Source organism: Verticillium alfalfae, genomic scaffold, assembly GCF_000150825.1.
Source record: "Verticillium alfalfae VaMs.102 supercont1.10 genomic scaffold, whole genome shotgun sequence".
Lineage (NCBI taxonomy): Eukaryota > Fungi > Ascomycota > Sordariomycetes > Glomerellales > Plectosphaerellaceae > Verticillium > Verticillium alfalfae.
Window position 1 is genome coordinate 765992 of NW_003315029.1, and position 24368 is coordinate 790359.

Sequence of the window (24368 nt, forward strand, 5' to 3'; positions counted from 1 at the left end):
GGTCGGCGGCAGCCTGGCGTTCACGACCGTCGGCGTGTGGAAGGTGGAGGAGGGACGGAGGGGAGCCGTTGTGATTACGGGCAGGCATACGAAGTTTGTCCGGGGGAAAGCGCCTGCGAAATAGGCGGTTTTGAGAATCTCGTCGCTGGTGGCCGCAACGACGCGGCGGCTCGATGGAAACTGGTGTGCAATCGACACATGATGCACAAGGTCTCTGTCGGGAACTTTCGTCCCCTATGAAGAGTATCTCTTCCTCGGGTTTCGCCTTAAGTTCCATTTCCTCTCCTCTCAAAGGGACTGGCAGTTCTGTTGTTCACGTGGATTCTCGGAATACATTGTTATGAGGACATCATTCGGCAACGCGAGCCTCGGCCAGTTCTTTTCTACGACGTTTTCCTCTCATTCGTTTTTCTTGTAGTTTTATTGGAATCCCGTCTGTGTTGACTGGTCTTCCATATATGCCACAGATCCAATCAAAGTTACGATAAGGTAGAGCTTCAGAGTCAAAAAGTAGATCAGTGACTTCAATGGTCAAAATCATGCAAGAGCCGTGCAATCGCAAGGGCATCAACATTACTCATTCAAGTCCAGACTATCATCTCTTGGGCTCTGACAACTTCAGTCCTGATTTGAATGAATCTGCAACTTGTCCAATAATGGCAACAATACCAAGCTCAGCAGTAAAAGTTCATGCGAGCTTTGAGACTTGGCAGTCCATGTCGACGGCCAATCCTTACAGACCGCCTGCCACGCATTTCCCACCATTGAAAGCCGCCGAGGCGGCTGCCCTCCAAACGGCAGAAACATCGTTAACCATCTCTTGCGTGTAGAACAGCCGACAGTCAGCAGCACGGTAGACATACTGGCTCGGCAAACCGTCGTCGATGTGCTCGGGGAGAATGGCGTCCTTGCCATTGACGACGCCGTCCGTGCTGCGATTGAAGGCGAGTGGAGTGTATCTTTCCAGAGCAGCCCGATCTGAACCAGATACTTTGAACTTGAGTGCGAGCTGTGCATAGAAGTGAATGTCAAAGAACACGATAGCCTGTGGGGCTGAGACGCCGCCGATAGCCTGCATGTCACCCTTGACGGGCCGGCCGCCGATGGCGATTGACTTGACGCCGCCCTGGGTACGCAAGACCTCGGCTAATGTAGAGCACGTAGACATGCAGGTGCCGTCGTGGAGCATGACGATGTTCTCCGGCGCAAAGGGCGGCTCCATGTTGGCCCGGGTTCCGTAGCCGCTGAACTCGATCCCGAGGCCAAAAGTTGCGTTGCTGGCCTCCAGAGGGTCCGAAAGATTCCACCGCATAAGAGACGTGTAGGGCGTGTCGGCGAATATTTGGGCCGCAAACTTATCCTCTAAAGATTGGAAATTCAGGTTGGATGTGTTGAGGTCATGCCTCCAGTTGAACCACGTCTCAGCAGCCACAACAATGTCGTCGCTGGGGGTGGTCGCCAGATCCACTCCTGCGACGGCCTCCGAATAGGAGCGTGCAATGGCGTCGAAGCCTGGATTTTTTCGCCAGCGGCCGTTGTCCTGTGGCTTCTGCTGCGGGAAGAGCTGGCCAAATACCTCGTACCCCAGGATGGCGAAGCCGCCGGCGTTGGCCTGCAAGTCAATGATGAGCTTCTTTTTGCCGGCTGCCTTTGCGCTTTTGAAAAAGTCGTCCATAACAGATTGGAACTCTGCTGATGTGTCGGGATCAAAGTTGAGCACTGACAGCACGGCAACATCATCGAGACCATTCCCTTCAAGATAGTACCCAGAGATCACCCCATCGGCGGAGGCCCGTACAGGCTTAGGGTAATCGTCGCCTACTGGCTGGTCGGCACTGGCGGCTTGTGAATTGTCGCTCACGAGCTGGGTCTCGACGGACGAGTCGTCGGTTGCCCGTGGGGAGCAGAACGTTTTGTAAAAGCTAGGACCATCAACTACTCCCGTCATGTTACCCTTGACCAACGCCTGGTTTTCAAAGGTCACTTTGGTTCCGTTGTCAAACGTGAGGGAAGTCTGCGGGCCTTGGTAAACGTATCGGAGCCGGCCACTGCCTGCAAAGTAACCTGAGCTGAGACCGGCTGCAGAGTAAGCAGCCGAATAAAACATGCTGTTGTAAGCAGCGTCTGGGTCGCGGGCCCACGTCACTTGGTAGATGGTGTCCTCGAGGTACTTGACTGGGTCCTGGTCGTTTATCTTTGTGACTGTAGGAGCAGTCGACGGTGATGCGATTACATCCTCTGCGGTCAGGTCAATTACACCGTCTTTTTGGTACCTGTTCAAGTCTGAGCAATAGTCTATGCAACGTCACTTACCGTAAACCTTGATTACCGGCAACGAGGTGCCATCCTCGCTAATGGATACCAGAGAGCGCTGTCGTTGCCACTGAAAAGCTCGACTTAAGGCATCTGGGTATACGACCATGTGAGAGTCATGAGCAGGGCCAAAGACGCTCCTGTAGAAGTCGTCCTGGAAAGAATATTCGCTGTCATACTGTCCTGTGGCAACTTTCTGTCGTACTTTTTCCATTGCCGCATAGTAGTCATGAGGAGGAAAGAAGTAGTTCGGTGGCGGGTTTGCCTTGTACGTCGGATCGGTCTGCCAGTCAAGGTAAGGTGCGATAGAGTCAAGGTAATCTAGCGCAGCCTGCTGACCAAGAGGAACAGACTGGAGACAGCTATGAGCTATCTTGGCTGGGACCACGGGCAAGGCTTGAAGGTCATGGTCAACGGAGCGTTTTGAGTAGGGCGGAAGGGTCTGCCACTCACATGCAGGATCGGCAGCAATCTGCTCAGCCCAAGAAGCGCTCACTGCGGCACATGGTTCCGTTGTCTGACTTGCCCTCAGCTTTCGGCCAGGGGTTGTGAGTGTCGCTGAGGCCCCTAAAACCCATGCCACAATCAGAGCCAGGGGCCCAGTGGAGAGGCGAATGTCGCGGAGTCTCATTGTCAAGATGGCCAAGATAGCACAACTTGGTGAACATAGGAGAAGTAATGGTTTTCTAAGTGTTGATAGTGGCGATCAATCAGCAGCAGCCACCCAACTCTTTAAAGCAGACTTACTTCATTCAATGGACCTCATCATTTCATGAATCGGTCCCGGACTTCGGGACAGCCGGTGATGGGATGATTGGGCTTGTGACCCAGGCGTACGAACACGGAAACGAAGGCAAGGGACCACCACTAGTGATATGCGAGCCGAGACTTTAATATCGTCGCATTCGCACCGCTTGAGGTTGCCAATGTGACAGATTGAGAGTCGATCCGGCTACTTCGGCGCGGCTTGTAATCGGCAGGCAGGGATTCAAATTGGCGGAAAGTCCAACTCCTACCTGTGCTTTCTCACCCGTGCTTTCCGGGCGCCTGCTCCGGGGTAGCACAACATCCAAAGACAGAAAGAGAGGTTGCAGCTTTAAAGGCCAAACTTAAGAGTAGAGATTGAGGGTTGGTCTTGATCTGTTCGTTTAGAGACCAAGTAACTCAATCGTAGATACGAGTCAGCCCCTTGCCATTGTGAAGTCTTTAGGTTCGTCCACCAGGACCTTGGTGGCCAAGCCACTCGAGAGATAATCCTTAGCTCCACCACCAATGGCACACATTCACTGATTGCAGCTTCCGGCTATCGCGAACAAGCTAGCTAGTGATCAAAGGCACAAGAACGCCGGCTGGTGTAACCCTTTGCGAAGGTACGTTACAATTAATCTACTCTATGACGCCAAAAGATCAGTTTTGAGGTTCGAATTAGCCTGATAGAAATCGGCTGATGGAAAAAGTGTTTAAATGGAATGATTGTTGCCTCTGGTGGTGCACGTATCTTAACAGCAGCCATCACTGTTTCCTCGGAGGCCGGAGCTGATGAGGATCGGCACCGTCGGAATCGGCACTGGCTCCGAGCGCAACACCGGGAGCAAGGCCGACAACGCCTGCGTTGATGCTACCGGCTACCAGACCTTTACAAGTGCTTTCCGAGCCCCGGAAGCGGCCCACCGATGGTATGAATCGTTGACTACCTAGTACAAACTCACGAGAGCATAATTTGGCAACCGGATGCCTATGGAACATGCCAAGAGACGCATACCGCTGGCGGTAACCTGCCCCGCTGAACGTGTTTCTTCGGCAGTTATATCAATCACTGCGTAAACTTTTCGAGGTTGAGTCTTAAGCCATCCTCAGTTACGACTCGTCACAAACCTCCATTGCTCTGCCTGCACAGGCCCACAACAGTCCCACAACAGTCAATTCCTACGCCAATTATCACACTAAATGAGAGTGGAATAGCAAAATTACATCAAAAACATACAACATCAGGGGTTCGCTGGTGGTCACCCACCCAACTACTAGTCCGACCCTTACTGGCTTATCTATGGGAGAGCGGACGGGATCCCGAGTTCTCCAGTAGGTATGGTCGTATGTGACTGTTGAAGGTGGTACGTAAGATTATAACCCTTCAACAAGAGACCCCCAACCATGAGGATGGAGACGAAGAACAATCTGGCGTGGCCTTATCACCCTGAAAGAATTCGTCCAGCGAACTACACAACTACAGTTCCGGAGTATGGAATATTTTCCAGGGGCTCCATAGAATCATTTTCAGGGTTCCGAAAGCACTGAGCGATATCGATATCATCGTTTCTGTTGTTAAAGCACCGCCTGAACGTCTTCCTCATTATCGTTGCTGGTGAAGGTCACCCATGAAGATGCCTAGTACAATTATATTCAAAGAAAAAATTCAGCAGCCGAATTGCATTGTTACATTGTTGGAAATGTGGAGTTGCCTGAGTAATTGGCATAAAGCCTTCATCATAAATTTGCATTCTTCCCTCCCTTCCGCGATCATGCCTCCTAGATTCAATCTTTGGCGACCAACTTGGACTCATCGTCTGCGTAATCAATATGTCAGCTATAGACTTAGCACACATCCGCTTTACTACTTACTCCCGGAAAGGTCAGCGAATATTCGACCGCCTTCAACGATCAGACCAGCACCTGAGAAATCATCAGTCACGAACGCATCAATAAGCGCATCGTAGGCAATTCTTGCAGAGGTGCCACACACCTGAGAAGATCAATTGAAAAGAGCCCTCGTTTTCCTTGGCAGTCACTCGCTGAACTTTGGGGGCGTCGCCGTCGGTCTTCTTGAACCACAGGACAGGCTTGGGAAGAAAGCTTCTGTCTTCGGAGGCATAGCGTGCCAGGATGAAGTCGCCCGAAGAGAGGCGACCGTCTTTCAGGGTGAATATCGCAGCCTCAGAGCCAGTCTTGGCCTGTACCGGCTCCTCGGCACCTCCGGCAGCCTGGGCGATGGACGCGCCGCCCAGTTCGATCGAAAAAGGGAAGTCAAGAGTGTCCATGGCGGCGTTGAAGAAGGCCGACCACACGATCCAGAGACCGATGAAAGCGCCAGAAATGAGCAGGAACTGCTTAAGCGCTGGGGACATTTGTCTCATGTTTCAAAGACGGAGAGAGCGTCGCGAGAATCCGCAGATTTGCCAACGAGAGCAGGTTTACTGTACTTCTAATTGGGACGAATGACGCTGCGAAGGCTGCGGTCAGCGGCCAGCAACTACTCTCCGCGGCGCTCCGTCAGATCCGCCTGCCTAGATGAGAAATCGACCGAGCGATCTGCTCACAGCAGGGCAATCCTCCGTAGCTGAAGATACCATCTTATGAACGTGGGGTAATTAATCGCAACTGCCCGATTTAGCTTTAGCGTATGCGGGAGAGCCCGATATCTCGGCACTTGTCCCCGTTGATGATTCGCCGTCAACGTTGGTCCCAATCAGTAACGATCAGTCGCGTCACGCAAGCGACAACACTCATGGTGCTATGCAGACTAATCTATCGCCCCTACCAAACGGTTGGCTGTAGCTAGCCTGTCCGTTCGTAGAAGGTGGTATTGAAAGAACAAGCTTTAGTCTTCGACGCCTCATAGATGATCTACATTAGTTCCCCCCACAGATGATCGTCGGCAGCAGAGCCTTGTCTGTACATAGAAACTAGCGCCGTGAGGACCTTTATGGAACCCCCGCTGATGTGATCGATCGGTATGTGGGTGGCCCGGTGTCATCTATCGTCCCGTTCTTGTTGAAAGTCACCATCAACGCCATGGTATGCGGAGAGAAATCAGAGGTTTATGTCAGAATAGAATATTGCAGTACTTCTCTGCGGGCAGTATAAGATCGTATCTCTCACAGGTGAAACACCTACTCGAGCGGTCATGTCAACTTGGACACGAAAGAGAACTCGCTCTCTAGTAGGCGAGCAAGACGTGTGTCGCCCACGCTCGTCGGAGCTAGACACACAGCCCTCCGCAAGCGCCCTCGGAACTTTCACATGTTCTGGAAGTTCAGACCTCATACGGAAGGTCTCATTCCTGCAGAAGACTTGTGGATAGAGTCCATAGGACTGCCGTGATAGTCCCTATCTGGAAGGACATGCCGCAGCGGTTCGTTTTGTGCCATGATTTTCCAAGCACTAAAATGGAAGGTTACAAAATAGGGGCATCGCGAGTTGACGTGAAGTTTGTAACTATAAAGATGGCGAAGCCATCGTCGTCCATGTCATCGTTTTCCTTCATCTCATCTCATCCTACTTCAGTCCCCTCAGTCCAGTATCCAACTATCTCTCGGTAGCTCCTCACCCGGCTCGCTTCTTCATCATGGTTTTTAAGACTCTCGTCGCCGCTCTTGGCTTCGCCGCCGTCGCCTTCGGCTCGCCCGTCCCTGCCCCCCAGGAGGAGCTTCAGATCGTTGGCGGCGTTGCTGCCAGCGCTGGAGACTTCCCCTTCATCGTCTCCCTGCAGAGGAGCGGTTCCCACTTCTGCGGCGGATCTCTTCTGAACGCCAACACCGTTCTGACCGCTGCTCACTGCAGCACCGGCGTCAGCGCTTCCTCCGTGACTGTCCGCGCCGGCAGCCTGGTATGTGAACCCTGATCCAGCCATCACACATGCCCAGTATACTGATACTCGAGCAGAACCGCAGCTCCGGTGGCACTCTTGTCCGTGTTTCCTCGATCGTCGTTAACCCCGGCTACGTTGCCTCGAGGTACGACAACGACTTCGCCATCTGGAAGCTCGCTACTCCCATCCCCACGAGCTCCACCATCAGCTACGCCACCCTGGCCGCCGCCAACTCGGACCCCGCCGCCAACACTCTCACCACCACCGCTGGCTGGTAAGTCTTGTGATCCCCCGGGTCTTCACCGAATGGTTTCTCAGGATAGCTGACACGCAACTCAAGGGGAACCACCTCGTCCGGCGGCAGCACCCTCCCCACCGCCCTGAGGAAGGTTGATGTCCCCATCATCTCCCGCGCCACCTGCCGCTCCTACTACGGCACCTCTGCCGTCACCACGAACATGATCTGCGCCGGCTTCGCTGCCGGTGGCAAGGACTCCTGCCAGGGTGACTCCGGCGGCCCCATCATCGAGGCCAGCTCCAGGACTCTCGTCGGTGTTGTCTCTTGGGGTGAGGGCTGCGCTGCTCCCAACGCTCCCGGTGTTTACGCCCGCGTTGGCGCCGCCCGCACCTTCATCAACCAGTACCTTTAAAGGGTTGATGAGGACCAGCCACCGCTGAGATCCGGCACGATTGAGTGACCGGACAGGAGATCGATTCGAAGGGGCAGCGGATCGATGAGAGACGGGATGAAGATCCACAAACGGTGGAGAGATAGATGGTGAAAGTATCATGCAGAGATGCCTGATAGGGGAGAGCCGGTCAGAAGATGATGGGAGACGATTCACGGGGAGTAGGAGATAGGACGTGAGAGAAAGGACACTTTGGATAGCAGCGGGAATAGCGGGGCTTGCTTCTCTCGGGAACCGCTTGGCAATGAATCAAACCAGTGCCCATAAAATCGTCGACATGCCACTTGGACCAAGCGCGATTAGGCCCTCTTTTATTCCCCGTGGCACTTAGAATCCACTTGACAATACCTCGGCCTATTGTCAGATCGAAGCATAGGTGTCAGAGTGGAAGACAACCGGTTGCCTTTGTTCCCATGTTTGAGTACACCCGACAAGAGAACCGGACATTGAGCTCATCCATGAATGAAGTAGGAAAGGTGGCAGGCAGTGGATCGAGTCCCTCCCCTGCCAAGTCCGCGGAGCCGTAACTCGTTGAAAGCCGACACGGCTGATGCCAACAAACTTTGTCAGCTGACTGACGCAGCTGACTGGACCGCCCCTCGACAATCAACAGCATGTTTCGGCGACCAAGTCAGACTACGGAGGTCCCTTCTGTGTAACCTACTTTCTTCCAGTCAATCAAGATGTTACTCCTTCATCATTAAACAAGCAATGAAGCTACATTCAGGCCAACTTGCCAAGCCATACCACTACGATCACTGCACCGCAGAAACTCTAGCCCATGGAGCGACAACACAGAACTATCAGGGACTACCAAGACAACATCTTTTTCGATTTGTCGATTTGCATTTCGTCACCGCCTGGACGCCTCGTATTTGAAAGCGGAGCCGAAGGCACGAGACGCAAACATGACAATCTCTATCATTTATCGTCAGACCAACCCCTTGAATGGTATCCTGACCCAAAGGACTGGCAGGTCTACGGCTAACAAGAGAGTTCGAACAGGACACATATAGTTTTCGTTCGTTGCCTATGTAACTTTCGAGCCCGACGTGCCTTTCCCACAACCTTAATACGACCGCCTACGTATTCGATTGCGTACCCTACGCATAAAGGGCCTTCCGGTGGTTCAAACATGTGGAATCGATTCTTTCGCATGTCAGTCAACGCATAATTTGACCAGTGTCAGGTCAAGTCAGCATGTAATAACAACGCGGCGCCTTTGACGACTGTGGGCTTTCGAGGATCCATCTTCATAAAAAGACATAAAAAGACATAAGAAGACTTGGAGCTGTCCATACGAGATAGATGTTGCGTGTAGCTGACGCTACAACTGACAGTACAGCCAGCAACAATATCTGTTGCGCATGTCGGATCTTATTTCACAAGCCCTCAGGTTGTCCCTACCTTGTTAAAGCAGCTTCAGTAAAGAAAACGTCAGGTCGTCCCCCGGATACCCGGGTCTTCAGTCCTGCCTCTACCTGTTTTCTCCTGCACGAAGACGACGCGAATACCGCCCCTCGTTCCAGCCGCCGATAAAGTCCTAGCATGATGCTCGAACCGGCACCGTCAGCAGAGAAAGGGAACATCAGCTGCCTCGAAACCGTGCCGCGGCTTCGAGGCAGCGGTGCTTCGTCGGTCAAGGAAGGCGGAAGGCACCCATGGACTTGACAGCACCATGCTTCGTTCGGTCTTTGCACTACGAACCGCGTGGAACAATGCCAAAAAGGACAATCCAAGCTCGCAGCACTAGTCCTGGCGCGATATAGTGACCCACCTAGCTCGGCCCCTGGCCCTAGTTGGATTCCCGGACTTGCGCGACTCGGACGCAGTTTCCGGGCGAAGCGCCCGGATTCAACTCCCGGACTTTTCGAGTCCGGCCGGATACGTGATATATATCTGCCGATGCGCCCTTTCATGATGTTTTCACTTGTCCCAGACCAGACCGCGCGTCCCATTCACGAGGGTCACCCCCGAAGTCAAGTAAGCGGCAAAAAATCTTAGCGAGCTCTCTGACAAAACTCACTGTGCCGAGGTTGCCGTACACTGCTGTCAGCGACACGTGTAATCTTTAGGGCAGATCATGTGTCTCCGAGGATGCTATGTATTTGGCGTGCATGGGTCCTGACATAGCGAAAAGTCATAAACTCGAGTACGTGGGTACGCTTCAGGTAACTGGAAGCCACTGGTCAATGAGTTTGGAGCAAGCATGCAGGCGGTGAGCGCAAAAGTGTCAAATGGCTGGGGCGCCTTCGTATTAGGTTGGGTCGGGTTTGTTCGGATCTTACCGACGGTGTCCCAGGCTTGGGTATTGGCAGCTAAGCTGGTGAAAAGCTGGACCTCTTTGGAGCAGCACACTATGCTGCTGTGTTACTCCCTCCCCGACCTCGTCTCATCTATTATTCAGATTACGCTGCGCTGAACCTGGCATTCCGCTTCACTGCCAATCTGAAAACCCAAAAACGTCCGGACTCTTGGTAGTGTCAAATATGAGTTGCCGGAGCATCTTGATTCCCAAGTATTTTTTTCGGGTGAACCTGGTGTCAAAGGGTTGCCATAAACGAGGCCACTCACCATTGAGCTGTGCAGACCTTCAAACACGGAGGGCTGATGCTCCAAAATGCTCCGAACCTTCTGCATGACGGGAAAAAGGTGGTCTCATTGACCATTTTGTTTTGCTTGCACCGAAATAATTCCTTGAGGCACTTGCCAAGAACGCAGGTGTGGATATCGATCGTAAAACCCGTCTCCAAGCTTCCAGTTTGCCAGATTCGTGATTTCTGCCTCAAGGCGCTGTGGGCTGCTGAGCAACATTGGATCTGATGTTACAATATCCACAACCAAAAACTTGCCGATGCTGACGATATGTCGTGAATATCGTTGGGAGCGGTGTGTGATATTCGTATGAAGTCTTCTCTGGCAGCGGGCCTGTTATCCACATTAGATATACGCACATCCTGGGAGTGTGAAGGGCAGTCCTTTCAGGCACTGACCAAGCTATGTGGTCCGCAGCGTGGGGGTGTAAGACATTGAGCTGGAGTGGTGTTGGCCGCAACCAGGTTGGGAGGCTCAAAAATGCTTCTTCGGTTTGTAGAGCTTGCCACTATCCGAGATATCAGCAAAGACTAGCCAGGAAAACAGCGCCTCGCTGCGCAAAGGCCTGCCAAATGGATCCTTGGTAGTGGTGTAAGCAGCCTACCCTGAACAAAAGATAAAGCACCCAGTAGCCTGCAAGATACTCGGAAGTTCGCCTTGCTCTTCGAAGAGGCTCCAAAAACATCTTCAGGTCGAGGGAAAGTGTATTCTGAGGGTCATCGAATAAGAAGTCGGATAGTTTTGGCGGCCTGACATGTTGCATATTGACTCGAGTCCGCTCAATCATGGCTTGTACTTTTATGTCCTGTGGCATATTAGGCGACGTGACCAGGGGTAGAATTTGATGATGCCTCGGACCACCGCTGGGGTTTGGAAAACAAAGGCTCAGGGGCGAGACGCACTGGCCAACATAATTCTCTAGTAGTTCGAGGATGCTCAAATTTTCAGGATTGGGCATCGTAGTCTGATTTTCGTATGGTGTCGTCCCCCCCTCGAACGAGTTATTGGTAGGATACGGTCGAGCGACAAAGGTTCTTTGGTTGAGCTGGTCGCCCGAGACGTCCTCATGAGAACGAGACCAGGATTCCCAAGTCGGTTCGAAGGGTCTTGTTTGTGATGGAACATGTTGTTGATGAGCGCGTTGCCATGAATCGTTGGACATTGTTGCCAAGGCAAACTCCATGCCATCATCGGCGGAGCTGAGAAGAGAGGGACGATGAGAGCCCGAAGTGACAGTTGAGGTTGAATGATCCACCGTGCTGTGTGAATGATCACGAGCGCGGCTGCTTTCATGGTCCCGATGTTGGTCCTCTGGCATGATGAACATGCTATGCTGCGCTGCAGTGGACATGGCTTGGCCTTTCGCATCCTGTACCTGAGACATGTCGCTGTTGTCCCGGTCTGGGTCAGCGTCTGGGATGGCATCGGCATACGGCGACTGACTCCCGTCGTGGCTTCCGGTGTAGTGGCTCGCCTGACCTGGTTGCAGCGGTTCGTCCGTGGTAGTTTGGCCTCCCTCTCGCGCCACGAGCCTATCAAGCTGCGTGTCAATCTGTGAATCGGGTCTCGCAGAAAGTAAGTTGACAGTAGACGTTACTCGCAGCTGCCGTTGGCGCAAGAGCAGCTGCTCCATTTCATCCCACAATGCATGCATCTGCTTGAGCTCGTCGTACAGCTGAAGATTCCGGGCAGCTAGCTGCGCTACGTCTGACTGGCCGCCTTCTTTGAGCATACTGAGCTGGGCCTCGAGCTCTTCGATGTACTGCTTCTGACGTTTGCGATGTTCGCGCTGAGCAACTCTGTCGGTCAATCGTTTACGTTCTTTGCGTGCGCTCGCAGAGACTTCTCCTTCGTCAAGCTCAACCGCCATGGCAGTTGATTTCCCGACCTGAAGCTGAACGGGTGTGCTGCTGAAAGATCTGGGAGGCTGTCGACGCGAGGACCGAGTGCGTGCGGCCACGGTCGTGGGCTCAGGTTCCGAGCCAACTTGGTTGCCTTCGTCGGGAGTCTGCTGCTCCGCGGAAGTCCTTACGCGCTTCGGCATGATGACAGGACCTTCCCTCCAAGGCCGTAGAGTGCGAGAACAACGTTCAAGCAATGTGAGGAAAATGGTGGCTTGTGGCGATGGTGGTGATGGTATGGAGCTGGGTACCGGATAATGGCGTTGGCGTTGGCGTTTGTGCTTATGGATCGGATTAAGGAGTTAGGATCATGAGCCTAAGGACTGGTTGGGGGCATCGGTGGGGGTAGCAAGGGGAAAGAATAGACGCGTAAGACAGGGCGAGAAGGAGGCCATCGGGGGAAGGCTAAGCGAAGAGGGGCCCCTATAAAGCACTTTCCGCCTCCCGCGAGAAGGAGAGGCTAAGGCTAGAGGACCACGGGAACCAGGTACTGAAGGTGGCCTGCTGTATCGTGCGTGCTTGCATTCAAAGTGCGGTGTGGTGACAGTGATAGTGACGGTGTGTGCTTCTTTCTTCCTGCCTGCTTAATGTATCTGTTCGTCTGCCCGTGCCGAGGTGACTTGATGCTGCTTTGCACTGAAACGCTGAGTGGAGCGACGAGGGGTATGCGCAACTGGGGCAGCGGCGGTAGAGCTGCACCTGCTGCACCTGCACCTGCACCAGTTCTGGCCCTGACTTTCCGTCCTGACTAGGCTTCTGTCGCGATCTCGAGCACGTTGTCACGGGGGAAGCCAATCGAGGCAGGAACCACCCGAATGACCAATACGGCAGAAGCCAACGGACCAGGCGAACAGGCAGAACTGGCAGGGACAACCCCCAAACGCACCTGCACAGCAATCCAGCAATTCAAGCAATCCAATCCACCGGAGCAGGCAGGTGTGGACCGCCCAGTCGGCGGGGACAGGCGGCGCCATATTTTCCGTGGTCCCAAGGGCGACTAACGAAGCCTCTTTACCTGTACTAAGCACTGAGTAAGATGCCTTTCCCTGCAGGCGTTTCATCTCCACGAGCTCCTGGTGCCGTGTCGTGCTCAGGTGTCCAGGTATCTTGCAAGACTTTGCTTTCTAGCCAACGAGCCACCAGAACGGCACTTGATAGAAGCCCGACCTCCGACCTCCGATGGCTGATGCGGAGTCTCTCTATTGAGTCAAGCGCCGTGTGGTCATTTTCCTGCAAAGGACATCGACAAGCTGTGCGTGTCAGTGTCATAGCCTCATCACCATATTTGTCGGCTTGGGTTTCACTCCCGACCTGACATTGGCTGGGATCAGCCTACAGAACCAGCCCAAATACTCAAGGTCTACGTGGGTACCGTCTCCTCCTTCCACGGTGCTCTCTCGCAGTGAACCAAGAGCCCGTCTGTCGTCAGAATGCTACTCCTTGCTTTTCAGTAAATGGTATGACGGCCTCTTTCTGAGCGCAGCGTCCACCCATCATATGAAGGCACCCAGCCGGAGTTGTACAGTCGAGCCTCGAACCAACAAAGTCGCCACCTTGCCTGACTTTTTCGAACCTCTCCGAACTGACCTTGACCCCGGATACCTTATGTGTGTCGTCACATCCATCCCCGACCTTCTATTGCTGCTGTGAGCTGATGTCTTGTATTATGAGTCTATGCTCACAAATCTCGGGACCCAATCCACCTGGCAATTGTGTGAACTGAATATGGTTTTCTCGACATCCGAGGACTGTCCAAAACTATTCCAGCCTACAAAAGGCTGGCGTGGACATTTCGAGTCCTGTCGGAAGTTGCCACCGGTTGTTCGAACCTATCGAATCTCCTTGACATATCCACAGTGCCCTGGCCGAGGTAAATCGTACGACGGAGGATTCTGGACTATTACTCCTGCGAGTATGGCAACGAATCTACCTGAGCGTCAAAGGAGCCATTCAAGCCAGCTGAAATGAGTGACATTGTGCAGCTGGAGCTGGGGATGACCGTGTCCAAATCAGACAGCAACGTGATGCGAGCTTGCCCATGGTAAGGTAGGATTATCCATGATTCAGGCTTCCTGGCATACGTGACGCCATGCAGGCGAGAAGAACACCATGATCACGGGCCCTGGGTCATCGAGATGTTTTCTTTGGTCGTTTTCGAGCGCCTGACTCGATGGCAGAGAACAGGGAGAAGGATCGATGCCCGCCAGGGATATGTGCAGTCAACGATGTTCCGTCTATGAATTCATCGATCGAATCAGACACAAAAGGTGCTGGCACGTCAGGCTTTTGATGAAATCGTCGCTCATGACCTGACGCGTGCCAGACAGACAGGCCATCCAGGGCAACATATGACCAGGACAGCCGTGAACAGAGTCCTGGGGCTGGGGAGTCCTTGGACACATGCTGAACAAGAGCTTGACTCGCATGGCTGACACTAATTTGCCCGACAATCCCGCCGTCGGTATAGACCAGAGTCCGGATAGGGCTGGCTACAGGTCCGGCTACGATGATGGAGGATTCGATCCGCCCCAGTTGACTCGATTCGCTGACTCGTATTTAGTTCCAACCTCACGCAACATTCTACTGGGTCTCCCCCGCGTGTAACCGGCTCACAGTAATCTTGCCTCCTATTATCTACCAAGTTGCTTACCTTTTCGGACATTTCTGTAACTTCTGAAACATGCCCCACGGAAGCTCAAGCCTTTGGTTTCTTTTAATCAAAGATCTCTGGCCACCCTGACACCGCATCAAGGTTTACCCATGGTTGTTTGTCATCCCTCCCCGGTATCAAAGGAGGCCCGGTCCACCACACCGAACCGTCCCAGCGGCGCACCAACGACGCAACCTGGTCACTCCAGCCGAACCACCCACGCCAGCCTGGCGGTAGGCAAACCCAGTGTTGCAGCTATGATCCTCAACCCCTGCGTACCCCCTCGACAGCTTCTTCTTGTTTCGTCACTGATGCGTCTTTACGGTGTACTTTGGTAGTCGCGGCATCAATGTGGTTCAGCCAACAAGGATTTTGGGAGACGGCTCTACGAGTGCTTGCTCGGATGGCTCTTGCTTCATCCTTTGAAGCATCGAACGCAACCACGCCAGCGAAAAGCCCTCAAGAATGCGATGTAATAGGAAGTATGGCAGCTTGAGGAGGAACAGACGGGCAACTGAGCCGGCGACTATGTCCTGTTCACTGTATTGCGATGCTGACAACCTCTCATCATTGAGACCTTTTTCTCTATCTTGACATTACCAATGCAGCCACTGCTACCCACAGATATAACCTCGGCAGCATTGAGAGCGATGTCCGGCGAAGTTTCTCGTGCGGGTTGCGAAACTCCAACGACACTCTGCAGATGATTGCGAGCTCTTGTCAGAGATGGGGACGCGAAAGCTGCTGCGTCAAGCATGTTTTTTCGCTCGATGCGGATGCGTCACACATTGCCTTTCTGTTTGACCCTGCGATCCGGGATGAAATCGTGTGAGGGGTTTGATCTCACTTTCCAAAAAACACGTCTGACTTGACAGCAAGAACCACAGGGGCTGTGCAGCATTGACGTGAAGAAGTCGGCAGTTGAAAAGATGTCGCTGACTGCTGCCACCTCTGGTATCCTGGGCGGAATCGCCTGCATAGGTAGGGTGCGTAAGACTCCAAGCCTCTGGCCACGACATCACCGTGATGGAACTGGACTCAGGGTCCGGGTCAAGCGCATTTCGGTCCACAAGGCATCACCCGGACATCCCACCGACGGGATTGCGCGTATCATAGACATCAAGCAATGTGATGCTCATCGCCTGCTCAACCAGTCTTCGTGCTCAAACGGTGGTGAGTTGAAGGACGCAACAACAAGCATTGCCAATGCAAGTCAAAATTTCATCATCCAAAATCAGGGGCGCACTTAGCCTCGTAATCATGCCGCGGAACCGACCGACAGAAGGCCTTAGCCAGGGTCCACCCCCCATCAACTCGATAATTACTGTTTTGGGACAAGTGCACATTTGCGGCTGACCTTGCGTGTGTGGTGGGTTGACAGCCAGTCCGACAAACGTCAGCCACGCGGCCGAGGCTTGAGCTCCTCCATTGCGAAGACGGGTTTGGAGGTTCGGCGCGATGTAGGAAGAGGATGTGGTTGCCGATCTGCGCTCCGTCGCCGTGCACATTTGTGCCGCACCCAATCGCCAGGTCATCTTCCATGCGGCTCCTTGAAGCGAGACCGACTGACTGGACACTCCTGTATGGCATTCCAAGGTGCGTTGCTAGGATCTCAATGACCCTGGGGGACATCAGCTCGGGCGTTACCCACCTGTTCATCAGCACTCATCGTTGATGCCAGCGTCCAGCGATGCACAACGCCTGACTGAGCGCTGGGCTGCCTCGCCTTTTCTTGGTCAAGAATCTCCTCAGCTTGGAACGTTACTTGAGTCCCTTCAGTTATTTCTCGCCTTCTACCTAGGTAGTTTCCTTTAGCCGACTGTTCTGCCAGCATAGCCTTCTGGCAGATTACTCACGATCAAATTCCATCCCAGCACTTGGATCAGTGATCTCAACGCACCCTAGGCCAGGTTAGGGCGCTTCAAGTAAGTGAGGTGCATCAGCTCGAGCAGGTTGAGACTCGGTAGCACGACTATCAGCTTCAGCGACCTTGGGCATGAGACAGCCGTTGAGCTGCGCGCAGAGGTGAATCACATTTGCGCCCATCTTCCAAGCTCATTTTCTGTGGGCTGTATTCCAGCCAACACAGCGTCAACAATGGGATCAGTCGTCACGAATCACAATGCCCAAGCGAACAGCTACAAAGGCATTTCAGATCAACCACCCGTTGGCGCCCTTCCCACGATAACCAACAACAACCAGAAAAGCTTCGAGCCTCAGGAAGCGAATGAACAAGAACCCCAACCCATCTCCCGGTCATGACCCTCCGAAGACCGAGCAGAACCCCCGCCATGTCAACAGCCCTCGACTCACGAACTCGGACAGAACCGTTACACCTAACCTTAAACGAAACAGAGGGCAAAGGAAGAATATGCCGCCTCCAATCGGCTGATAACCTGCGGGAAGCGCCCCCCCTCCTCCCGCCCTTTTGCCTGGCAGATTTGCAGATTTGCCAGCCACCTCGTCTCTCCGCTTCCGAAGTCCTGCAGAACTCCTCCATTGTGACTGGTGCGCATCACACCGGCCAGGGGTATAACCGCCTCCGGTCGCCCACAACACGGCACTTCCAGGAGTTTCCCCGCATGAATCCCCGCACTAATTGTTGGGGTTGACATAATGGTCGGCCCGCGATTCGGATTTGGGAATGGTGTCAATCTCGCGCCGGCTTTTGTTTGGAGCGCATGCCGAGGCCAATGGGGTCACAAACGCCACACTGCTTTCCTGCTTGGTTCAACGGTCGGCCGAAATGTGATCTTGTCATTCTGCCTGGGAGAAGCTCGAAGGGATTGACCCGCTGCCGAGGAAGGGCAGCGTTGCATCGTCATGCCATCGTCGCGTGGACATGTCGCAGCGCCGAGATGATGCTCTATAAACACTGATGATTCCCCTTCGCTCCCTCTTGCTGAAGAGAGACTTCCCTCAGGCCAGGTGCTGCTTTTTCCACAAGAGACGCTAGCCCAGAGAACCACCCCATCATGCTCCGCTCCGCCCTCTTCGCGGCCGTCAGCGCCCTCAGCCTGTCGCTGACGTCGGCCCTCGAGACGTTCGACCGCAAGCTCATCTTCCAGCCGCCCTCGAACTACACCGACCCCCGCGTCCTCTACCCGCGCACCGTCCAGCTTACCGACGGTCGCCTCCTCGCCACCTGGGAGAACTACTCGCCCGAGCCGCCCCTGGTGTGGCACCCCATCTACGAGTCCACCGATGGCGGTCTGTCGTGGGGCGAGGTCGGGCGCGTCACCGACCAGGTCAACGGCTGGGGCTTGCGCTACCAGCCCTTCCTGTACGAGCTGCGCCAGGACTTTGGCGGCTTCCCCGCCGGCACCGTCCTCGCGGCGTCCAACAGCATCCCCACCGACCTCAGCCAGACGCGCATCGACGTGTACGCCTCGCTCGACAAGGGCCGCACCTGGGAGTTCGTCTCGCACGTTGCCTCTGGCGGTCGCGCCATTCCCAACAACGAGGAGACACCCGTCTGGGAGCCCATGATTATGTACGTTTTTGCTTTCCTTTCCTTCTCGCCGTGTTTGCCAGGAGACAAAAACTGACAGCAGGCAGCATCTACGAGGACGAGCTCATCCTCTACTACGCCGACCAGCGCTCGGCCGAGCACGGCCAGGAGATCTCGCACCAGACGACCAAGGACCTCCGCACCTGGTCAGACGTTGTCATCGACATCTCAGAGCCCCGCTACACGGATCGCCCCGGCATGCCGTACGTCACCAAGCTGCCCAAGGGCGACTACATCTACGCGTACGAGTGGGGCGGCGCCGACATCCTGACGCCCTACACGTTCCCGCTCTACTACCGCATCGCCGCGGACTCGCGCCGTTTCGCCGACGCCGAGCCGCTCTACATCAACGCGACAAACGCAACCCGTCCCCGGCGGCGCCTTTCCCATCAGCAGCCCAGTCGTCGTCTGGTCGCCCGTCGGTGGCTGCCACGGGTCCATCATTGTCAGCAGCGGCAGCAAGGACCTGTACATCAACACCGAGGGCGGCGCGCCCGACGCCTGGCTCGCGTACACGGTGCCCGAGGATGCGGCGTACACGAGGCACATTCGCGTCATGGAGGAGGACCCCGACTTCCTGCTCATCATGGGCGCCGGCAAGCTGCCGCCGAGCACCACCAACAAGGTGACTGTCAGCATGGTGAAGATCTCGGACTTGTTGAAGCAGACGAAGGCGTGAGGGCTGTCTGTGTAGGAGTTAGAACATAAATAATCGACTCAAACGGACCAAGAGGTTTTGCCATGATCTGCGTTCCCCATTGATACACGGGACATGTACCCACATGCTGCCGCCATGCGAGAAGTCAGCCCTGATCCTCGGTCGTACATATTCGGCATGATGGATTTGGTGGTGACAAGTATCGCATGTGATGCTAAGAGATGGTTGTCTGATTTGATGATGAAGCCTGGATCGTAGGCTTTTGACGGAAGCATCTAGTCTAGATTTTCCTGGGAGATTGCAGGAATCTGGGCACTTTTGTCATCAAGTACCTGCCTGCGTACACCCGGTAGAAGAGGATCGTTATTGACACCAAGAGGACAGGTCAGACCGTGTGATCCTTCGGCCGATGTAAGGTACGTAGGAAGATACTTTCGAAGGCCAGCTGGTCAGAAGGCACAGGCCTAATAGAGCCTGCCTCACGAGAGTTCCCACCTTCCCGACATCTGGCTTGTGACATACCTTAATTAAAGCACCTACCTCACGTGAAGAATGACTTTCATGCTAGGGTGCTTGGTTGCCTTCATGCCTCTTCTCCTACCGACCCTACGTCTTCCACGTTCCATCTGACATGACCTCTGCATCAACATCCCAGTCTTCACATGCTCACATACCCATACCCGCACCCCATATCAAGCATTAGCTACTCGCCATGAGTGACGAGCTATCGCAGTATTCACTAAATGACGGGGCGCAAGGCACCTCCCTCGTGGCCAAACGCAAATCATCACGAAGCAGTTGTCCGAGTAATCAGACCCAGCAAGAGCCCACAGCTCAAGGAAACTCTCCAAAGGCGATACGCAAAGCACCACGGAGCAGTCGACACAAAAGACAGAGTAAACAGAAACCGTCAACGCAAGAAGAAGCCTCAAAGACGAATTGCGAGTCATCACAGAGCAGTCAACCGAGCAAACGAGTTAAAAAGGACCCACCTCCTCAGGAACTGCCGACGCAGGACAACCAGCTTTCCACCAACACCTTCATTCAACAGCCACAGCCGTGGAACCCCAATCCCTACGTAAAAAAGGATTCGTCCATACATGGGTTTCAAGAAGAACGCGACGCTGACGTGCTTGCTCACAGATGCCACTGCTTGGCCTCCCTGATTCACCCCAACTACCCCTCGATATGTTTCCTCTGTCTGACCCGGCAAGTTATCTGCAAAGCAACCCTTTGGATTTGTCCCAGCCTACACAGTTGCCGGTTCCCCAACCCGAATGGGAGCCGCCCTACATCCCGGCGGACGAATCACAGCAACACGAAATGTTTCAAACAATGCTGGAAGAGTTGCAAGACGTTAAACAAGAAGTGTACAGCTTGTCGTCCAAGTTGGAAACAGGATTCGTCAACCTACATGCGATGCTCTACACCCTCAATGCTGCGATAGCAAAAATTGCGAGTCCAATACAGCGGTAGGACAAGGCGCTTGTCGTGGTCAATGACGCTCTACCAGAAGGGGTGACAGGACGCCTTTTCGTCCATGTCCGAGGTGGTAGTGGTTGCAGGTCGTTTACTCTCAAATTCGACCCTTTGGATCATCGCTGGAGAAATTTCTTGTGAACAATGACATAGGAGGGCAAGCCCCTAGGTACTCTAATAAGGACCCAAACAGGAACGCGACGAACGCCACTAAACACCATGCAGCAGACTCCCGGACAAGCCATTGATCAAACGCCAGTCATCATGCACACCGAACCCGGAACCCGTGACCCTTATCCCCTCACAATCCACATGACAGCCGCAAGCCCAGCGCCGGCGGCAGCCCAGATGCCAGCCGAGAGGCCACCCGCCCCCGACTCCAACTCGGGCCTCTCGATCCCCTCGAGGCTATACTCCACCGCGGATCCGGCTCCTAGGCCGTACGTGGCCGAACCGTGCACCCACCGCAGGTAGAACGTGACCGCCCCGTTGCCCTGCGGGAGTATGTTCGCCAGCGCCTCCCTTGCCTGCGCGGGATCCCAGTCGTACGACGTGACCCGCGGCTGGCTGACGTTGACCGCAATGTCGCCGGTGCTTGAGTACCCGGCGCCCGCGACGGTCTTTCCCTGGCTCTGGAGGAGCCAGCCGATGGTTACCGAGCTGAGGGCGCTGTCGTTGCTTTCGGTGGGTTCCCACGTGAGCTTGATCGACGTGTCGTTTAGGTTGAGGGTGGATCCTGGCTGGGGCGAGGTGATCTCAAAGGCGAGGGCTGACGGGAGGACAGCCGCGAGGGCGAGAATGGCGATGTGCATGGTGTTGTGTGGGGTAGTGTAGGCAAACGTCAGGTAGATAGATTGGTGTTGAAGTATCTGGTGGGGTTTTTTTTTTCTTTTTCCCTCCGCGCTCCGCGCCACGATGTATGGCAGGTGATGTAGTGGTACGTATTGCAGTTAAGACTGACGATCGCGAGGTCTTCATCGCAACGCCTGCGTACGTCTTCTTTCTTTATAACCCGTCAACAGAAGACTACCTTTTCCTCTCCTCTGAGCCTCCGTTCGACCCCATGTCTCTGACGTGAGCCTGGAGGTACAGCCAGATAAGCTTAAAATCTGCATTCCCGTCTCCGGATCTCGCGCCATTGGCGGACGAAACGAGTATGCCAGGGGCTGGCTGTGCTGCGCCGCTGCCGTGGGCCGCATTGGGTAGCCTGGGCCGGCGGGGCGGGCTGCGTCGACGCTCCCTCGGCCGGCGTGCACCGCGTTCTCAGCGCGGCTGGAGCGGCGCAGCGACTGGATACGGCAGCTGGCAGAGCTAGAATCCTGGTGCCTAGGGGACTTTTGTTTTTTGTGCTTCCAGGGGCATTGTTGAACTAGAGCGGCGGCCTCAAGGCAGCCAGCAATGCTCTGCGTTTCGTAGGCATCAATCACCACCACCACGGGGAGCATCTCGCGGGGGTTCTTCAGCCGTCAGCTCCTGGGGCTTGGTGAGCACAGTGACACAGAGTACGAACAAGAAGAACGTGGCGAACTGTCTCGGAGACTGAGATGCAGGCGACTGTCACGGGAGCCGTGTCACTTGGCGCAAACCTTAGTGGCGAGCAAGTAGCAAGGCATACACATGGACGCGGACTGGCCACTGAAGAAGAGAAAAAAGTCCAGATACGCCGGCGGTGATATACAACATTCGCCTATAGGAGAGGCGTGCGACGCGCGGTAATACGGAAGAATAGCCAAGACAACGCCAGACCCGTAGCATTCCCAAACAGCATTACTTGATTCACTGACCCAAATGAAGCCAAGACGTGACCGAAGCACCATGTTGGTGAGGCCAGGCAGACGTACGCGGAGCGAGTCCGCCGTCTGCGTTGTCGAGCAGAGATGGAAAGGCATTTCTCAGCCTCATCATTTCATGTCGCCGTTCTCATAAGGGCGGTCACGCGGCGGCTCGAATGGGTTCGCTGGGGTCTGGCCCTCGCGTTGCTTGCTGGGCGCGCGGCATGGCGGGGTAGTCCAGAGTCGTCGATATCGCCTCTCAGAGCTCAGAGATGGGCGTCACCTCTCGGCTTCCTGTGCGGCTCGCGACGCTGCATGCGACGGTGGAGGAAGTAGAGGGAGAATGAGGCCACCGACGAGGCCGACGCCGCTGCGATTGTTAGAATCAGGTTAGAGTGGGGAAAAAAAAAAAAAAAAAAAAAAAAAAAGGGACGGAATCCGTACACGATAGTGCCGACGACAATGGCAATGGTCCTCTTGCGTTCGGCGGGGGTGGAGTTGTCATTACGCTTCGCGAGCTGTGCCAAGGCGGTTTGAGAAAATGTGCTAAGCACGAGCATCACAGCGACGAGGCCGTGGTTGGATGGTGATGACAGGGTCATGGTGACGTAAGACGTAATGGTGGGCGAGGAGGTCACAAAGTGGATGCGCGCTGGAGGAGATTGCGGTGGGCGCGATAAGGGGGGAAAGAGACCCGTGACCGGTTCGAGGGGCTGATGAGGAGCGAGGGACGAAGAGCAATTGACGAGTAGCTTCGCGAGCGACGAGTATCTTGTTGGCGGCGAACGACGGAGAGAAAAAGAGCGAAAGCCAAGAGAAGTGGCGCAAGGTCGAAGGTTTGAAGGAAGGGAAGCGAAAGTCTGGTGAGATGACACACCGAAGTCGAGGTGAGATGAATGAAGTCAAGGGAATGTGAGTAGGTAGACAGAAAGGAGACAACAGTGGATGCAGAGATGCAAACCAGTGGAGGAGAACCTGAAGAGCAAGAAAGGTGGGGAGTGGGGAATGGGGAGAGGTCGAAACCACGAGCAGGAGGAAGGGAGGAGGCGCCCAACTTTTCGAGACGAGGAACACAGCAAGAATTGAGGAAGGAAGAAGGATGCTGGTCTGGGCGTGCCTGACACAGGGGAAGGGGTGGCTCTGTGCAGCATGTGATTGGTGCTAGGAGACATTAATACGACATTAGTGTGGAGATCACGCATGGAGGAGGCAGGTACGACGCCGCGCCGACGACCCCGAGACCGAGGCCGTCCCAAGGGAGGAAGGGAGGAAGGGATGACGGGTCTCAATGGGAAGGAGTGGCTGAGGATTGATCGACTCTACCGAATAGTGGTGCACGGTGAATGCTCGAGAAAGAAAGGAAGGCAGGCTGACGGAACATCGCGACGGGATGGCAGGACATGGGCCTCAACTCATCTCGTATTAACACCACAGCCACGCAAGAGGAATAAGTTCACCTGACCATTGGGTATCGACCTGAGCTGACCATTGGGTCCTCTTTTTTTCCGCGCTAGCTTATCTAAGACCTGACCTGACCATTGGGGGGTGCTGAAAAGGGGTGAATATAGTAAAATAGGATTACCTAATATTCACCGATTTCTCTATTTTTAATAATCGATTTAGAATCTATTTAGAATCGATTTAGAATCTATTCAGAATCTATTTAGAATCGATTCAGAATAGATTATAAATTAACTTAGAATAAAAAAAAAATAGACTTGATAGCTTAGCCTTAGTAGATTTAGTGGTCTGGCCTCAGTGGATTTAGTGGTCTGGCCTCAGTGGATTTAGTGGTCTGGCCTCAGTGGATTTAGTGGTCTGGCCTCAGTGGATTTAGCGGTCTTGCCTGGCCTTAGTAGACTTAGTGGTCTGGCCTCAGTGGATTTAGCGGTCCTGCCTGGCCTCTATTATATTAGGTAACCGGGGCACGTGATATTCTAGTACAGCTTCTAATAGCACCCCATAGCACCCCCCAATGGTCAGATCAGGTCTTAGATAAGCTAGCGCGGAAAAAAAGAGGACCCAATGGTCAGCTCAGGTCGATACCCAATGGTCAGGTGAACTATACCCTCGCCACGCAAGCTGCCCTGGAATCCGGCAGTTGATAGCCCTTCGCCTAACGCGATTCGATTCAATTCAAGCATGCCGTATACGCGCACCGATCACTTCGTCCAGCAAAACGGGGACACAAGTGCAAACACTGGTCAATCGCCAG

The 24368-nt window shown here is 54.2% G+C and overlaps 6 protein-coding genes across 6 annotated transcripts; 2 read left to right on the forward strand and 4 right to left on the reverse strand.

Moving 5' to 3' along the window:
• Positions 1-733: 733 nt before the first annotated feature.
• Positions 734-2944, reverse strand: VDBG_07690 (conserved hypothetical protein; the record flags this gene model as incomplete). The annotated part of the gene is made up of 2 exons (XM_003002185.1): positions 734-2238; positions 2314-2944. The coding sequence occupies 2 exons, from the start codon at positions 2942-2944 to the stop codon at positions 734-736; spliced, it is 2136 nt and encodes a 711-aa protein (XP_003002231.1).
• Positions 2945-4845: 1901 nt separating this feature from the next.
• On the reverse strand, positions 4846-5435 carry VDBG_07691 (conserved hypothetical protein; the record flags this gene model as incomplete). The annotated part of the gene is made up of 2 exons (XM_003002186.1): positions 4846-4877; positions 5054-5435. The coding sequence occupies 2 exons, from the start codon at positions 5433-5435 to the stop codon at positions 4846-4848; spliced, it is 414 nt and encodes a 137-aa protein (XP_003002232.1).
• Positions 5436-6592: 1157 nt separating this feature from the next.
• VDBG_07692 (trypsin) lies at positions 6593-7548 on the forward strand (the record flags this gene model as incomplete). Its single annotated transcript, XM_003002187.1, has 3 exons — positions 6593-6916; positions 6973-7172; positions 7239-7548. 3 exons carry the CDS (start codon positions 6656-6658, stop codon positions 7546-7548), a joined length of 771 nt encoding a protein of 256 aa, XP_003002233.1.
• Positions 7549-10372: 2824 nt separating this feature from the next.
• On the reverse strand, positions 10373-12226 carry VDBG_07693 (predicted protein; the record flags this gene model as incomplete). The annotated part of the gene is made up of 3 exons (XM_003002188.1): positions 10373-10406; positions 10542-10690; positions 10787-12226. The coding sequence occupies 3 exons, from the start codon at positions 12224-12226 to the stop codon at positions 10373-10375; spliced, it is 1623 nt and encodes a 540-aa protein (XP_003002234.1).
• Positions 12227-17708: 5482 nt separating this feature from the next.
• VDBG_07694 (BNR/Asp-box repeat domain-containing protein) lies at positions 17709-18952 on the forward strand (the record flags this gene model as incomplete). The annotated part of the gene is made up of 2 exons (XM_003002189.1): positions 17709-18226; positions 18292-18952. The coding sequence occupies 2 exons, from the start codon at positions 17709-17711 to the stop codon at positions 18950-18952; spliced, it is 1179 nt and encodes a 392-aa protein (XP_003002235.1).
• Positions 18953-20674: 1722 nt separating this feature from the next.
• On the reverse strand, positions 20675-21193 carry VDBG_07695 (predicted protein; the record flags this gene model as incomplete). Its single annotated transcript, XM_003002190.1, has 1 exon — positions 20675-21193. One exon carries the CDS (start codon positions 21191-21193, stop codon positions 20675-20677), a length of 519 nt encoding a protein of 172 aa, XP_003002236.1.
• Positions 21194-24368: the final 3175 nt, after the last annotated feature.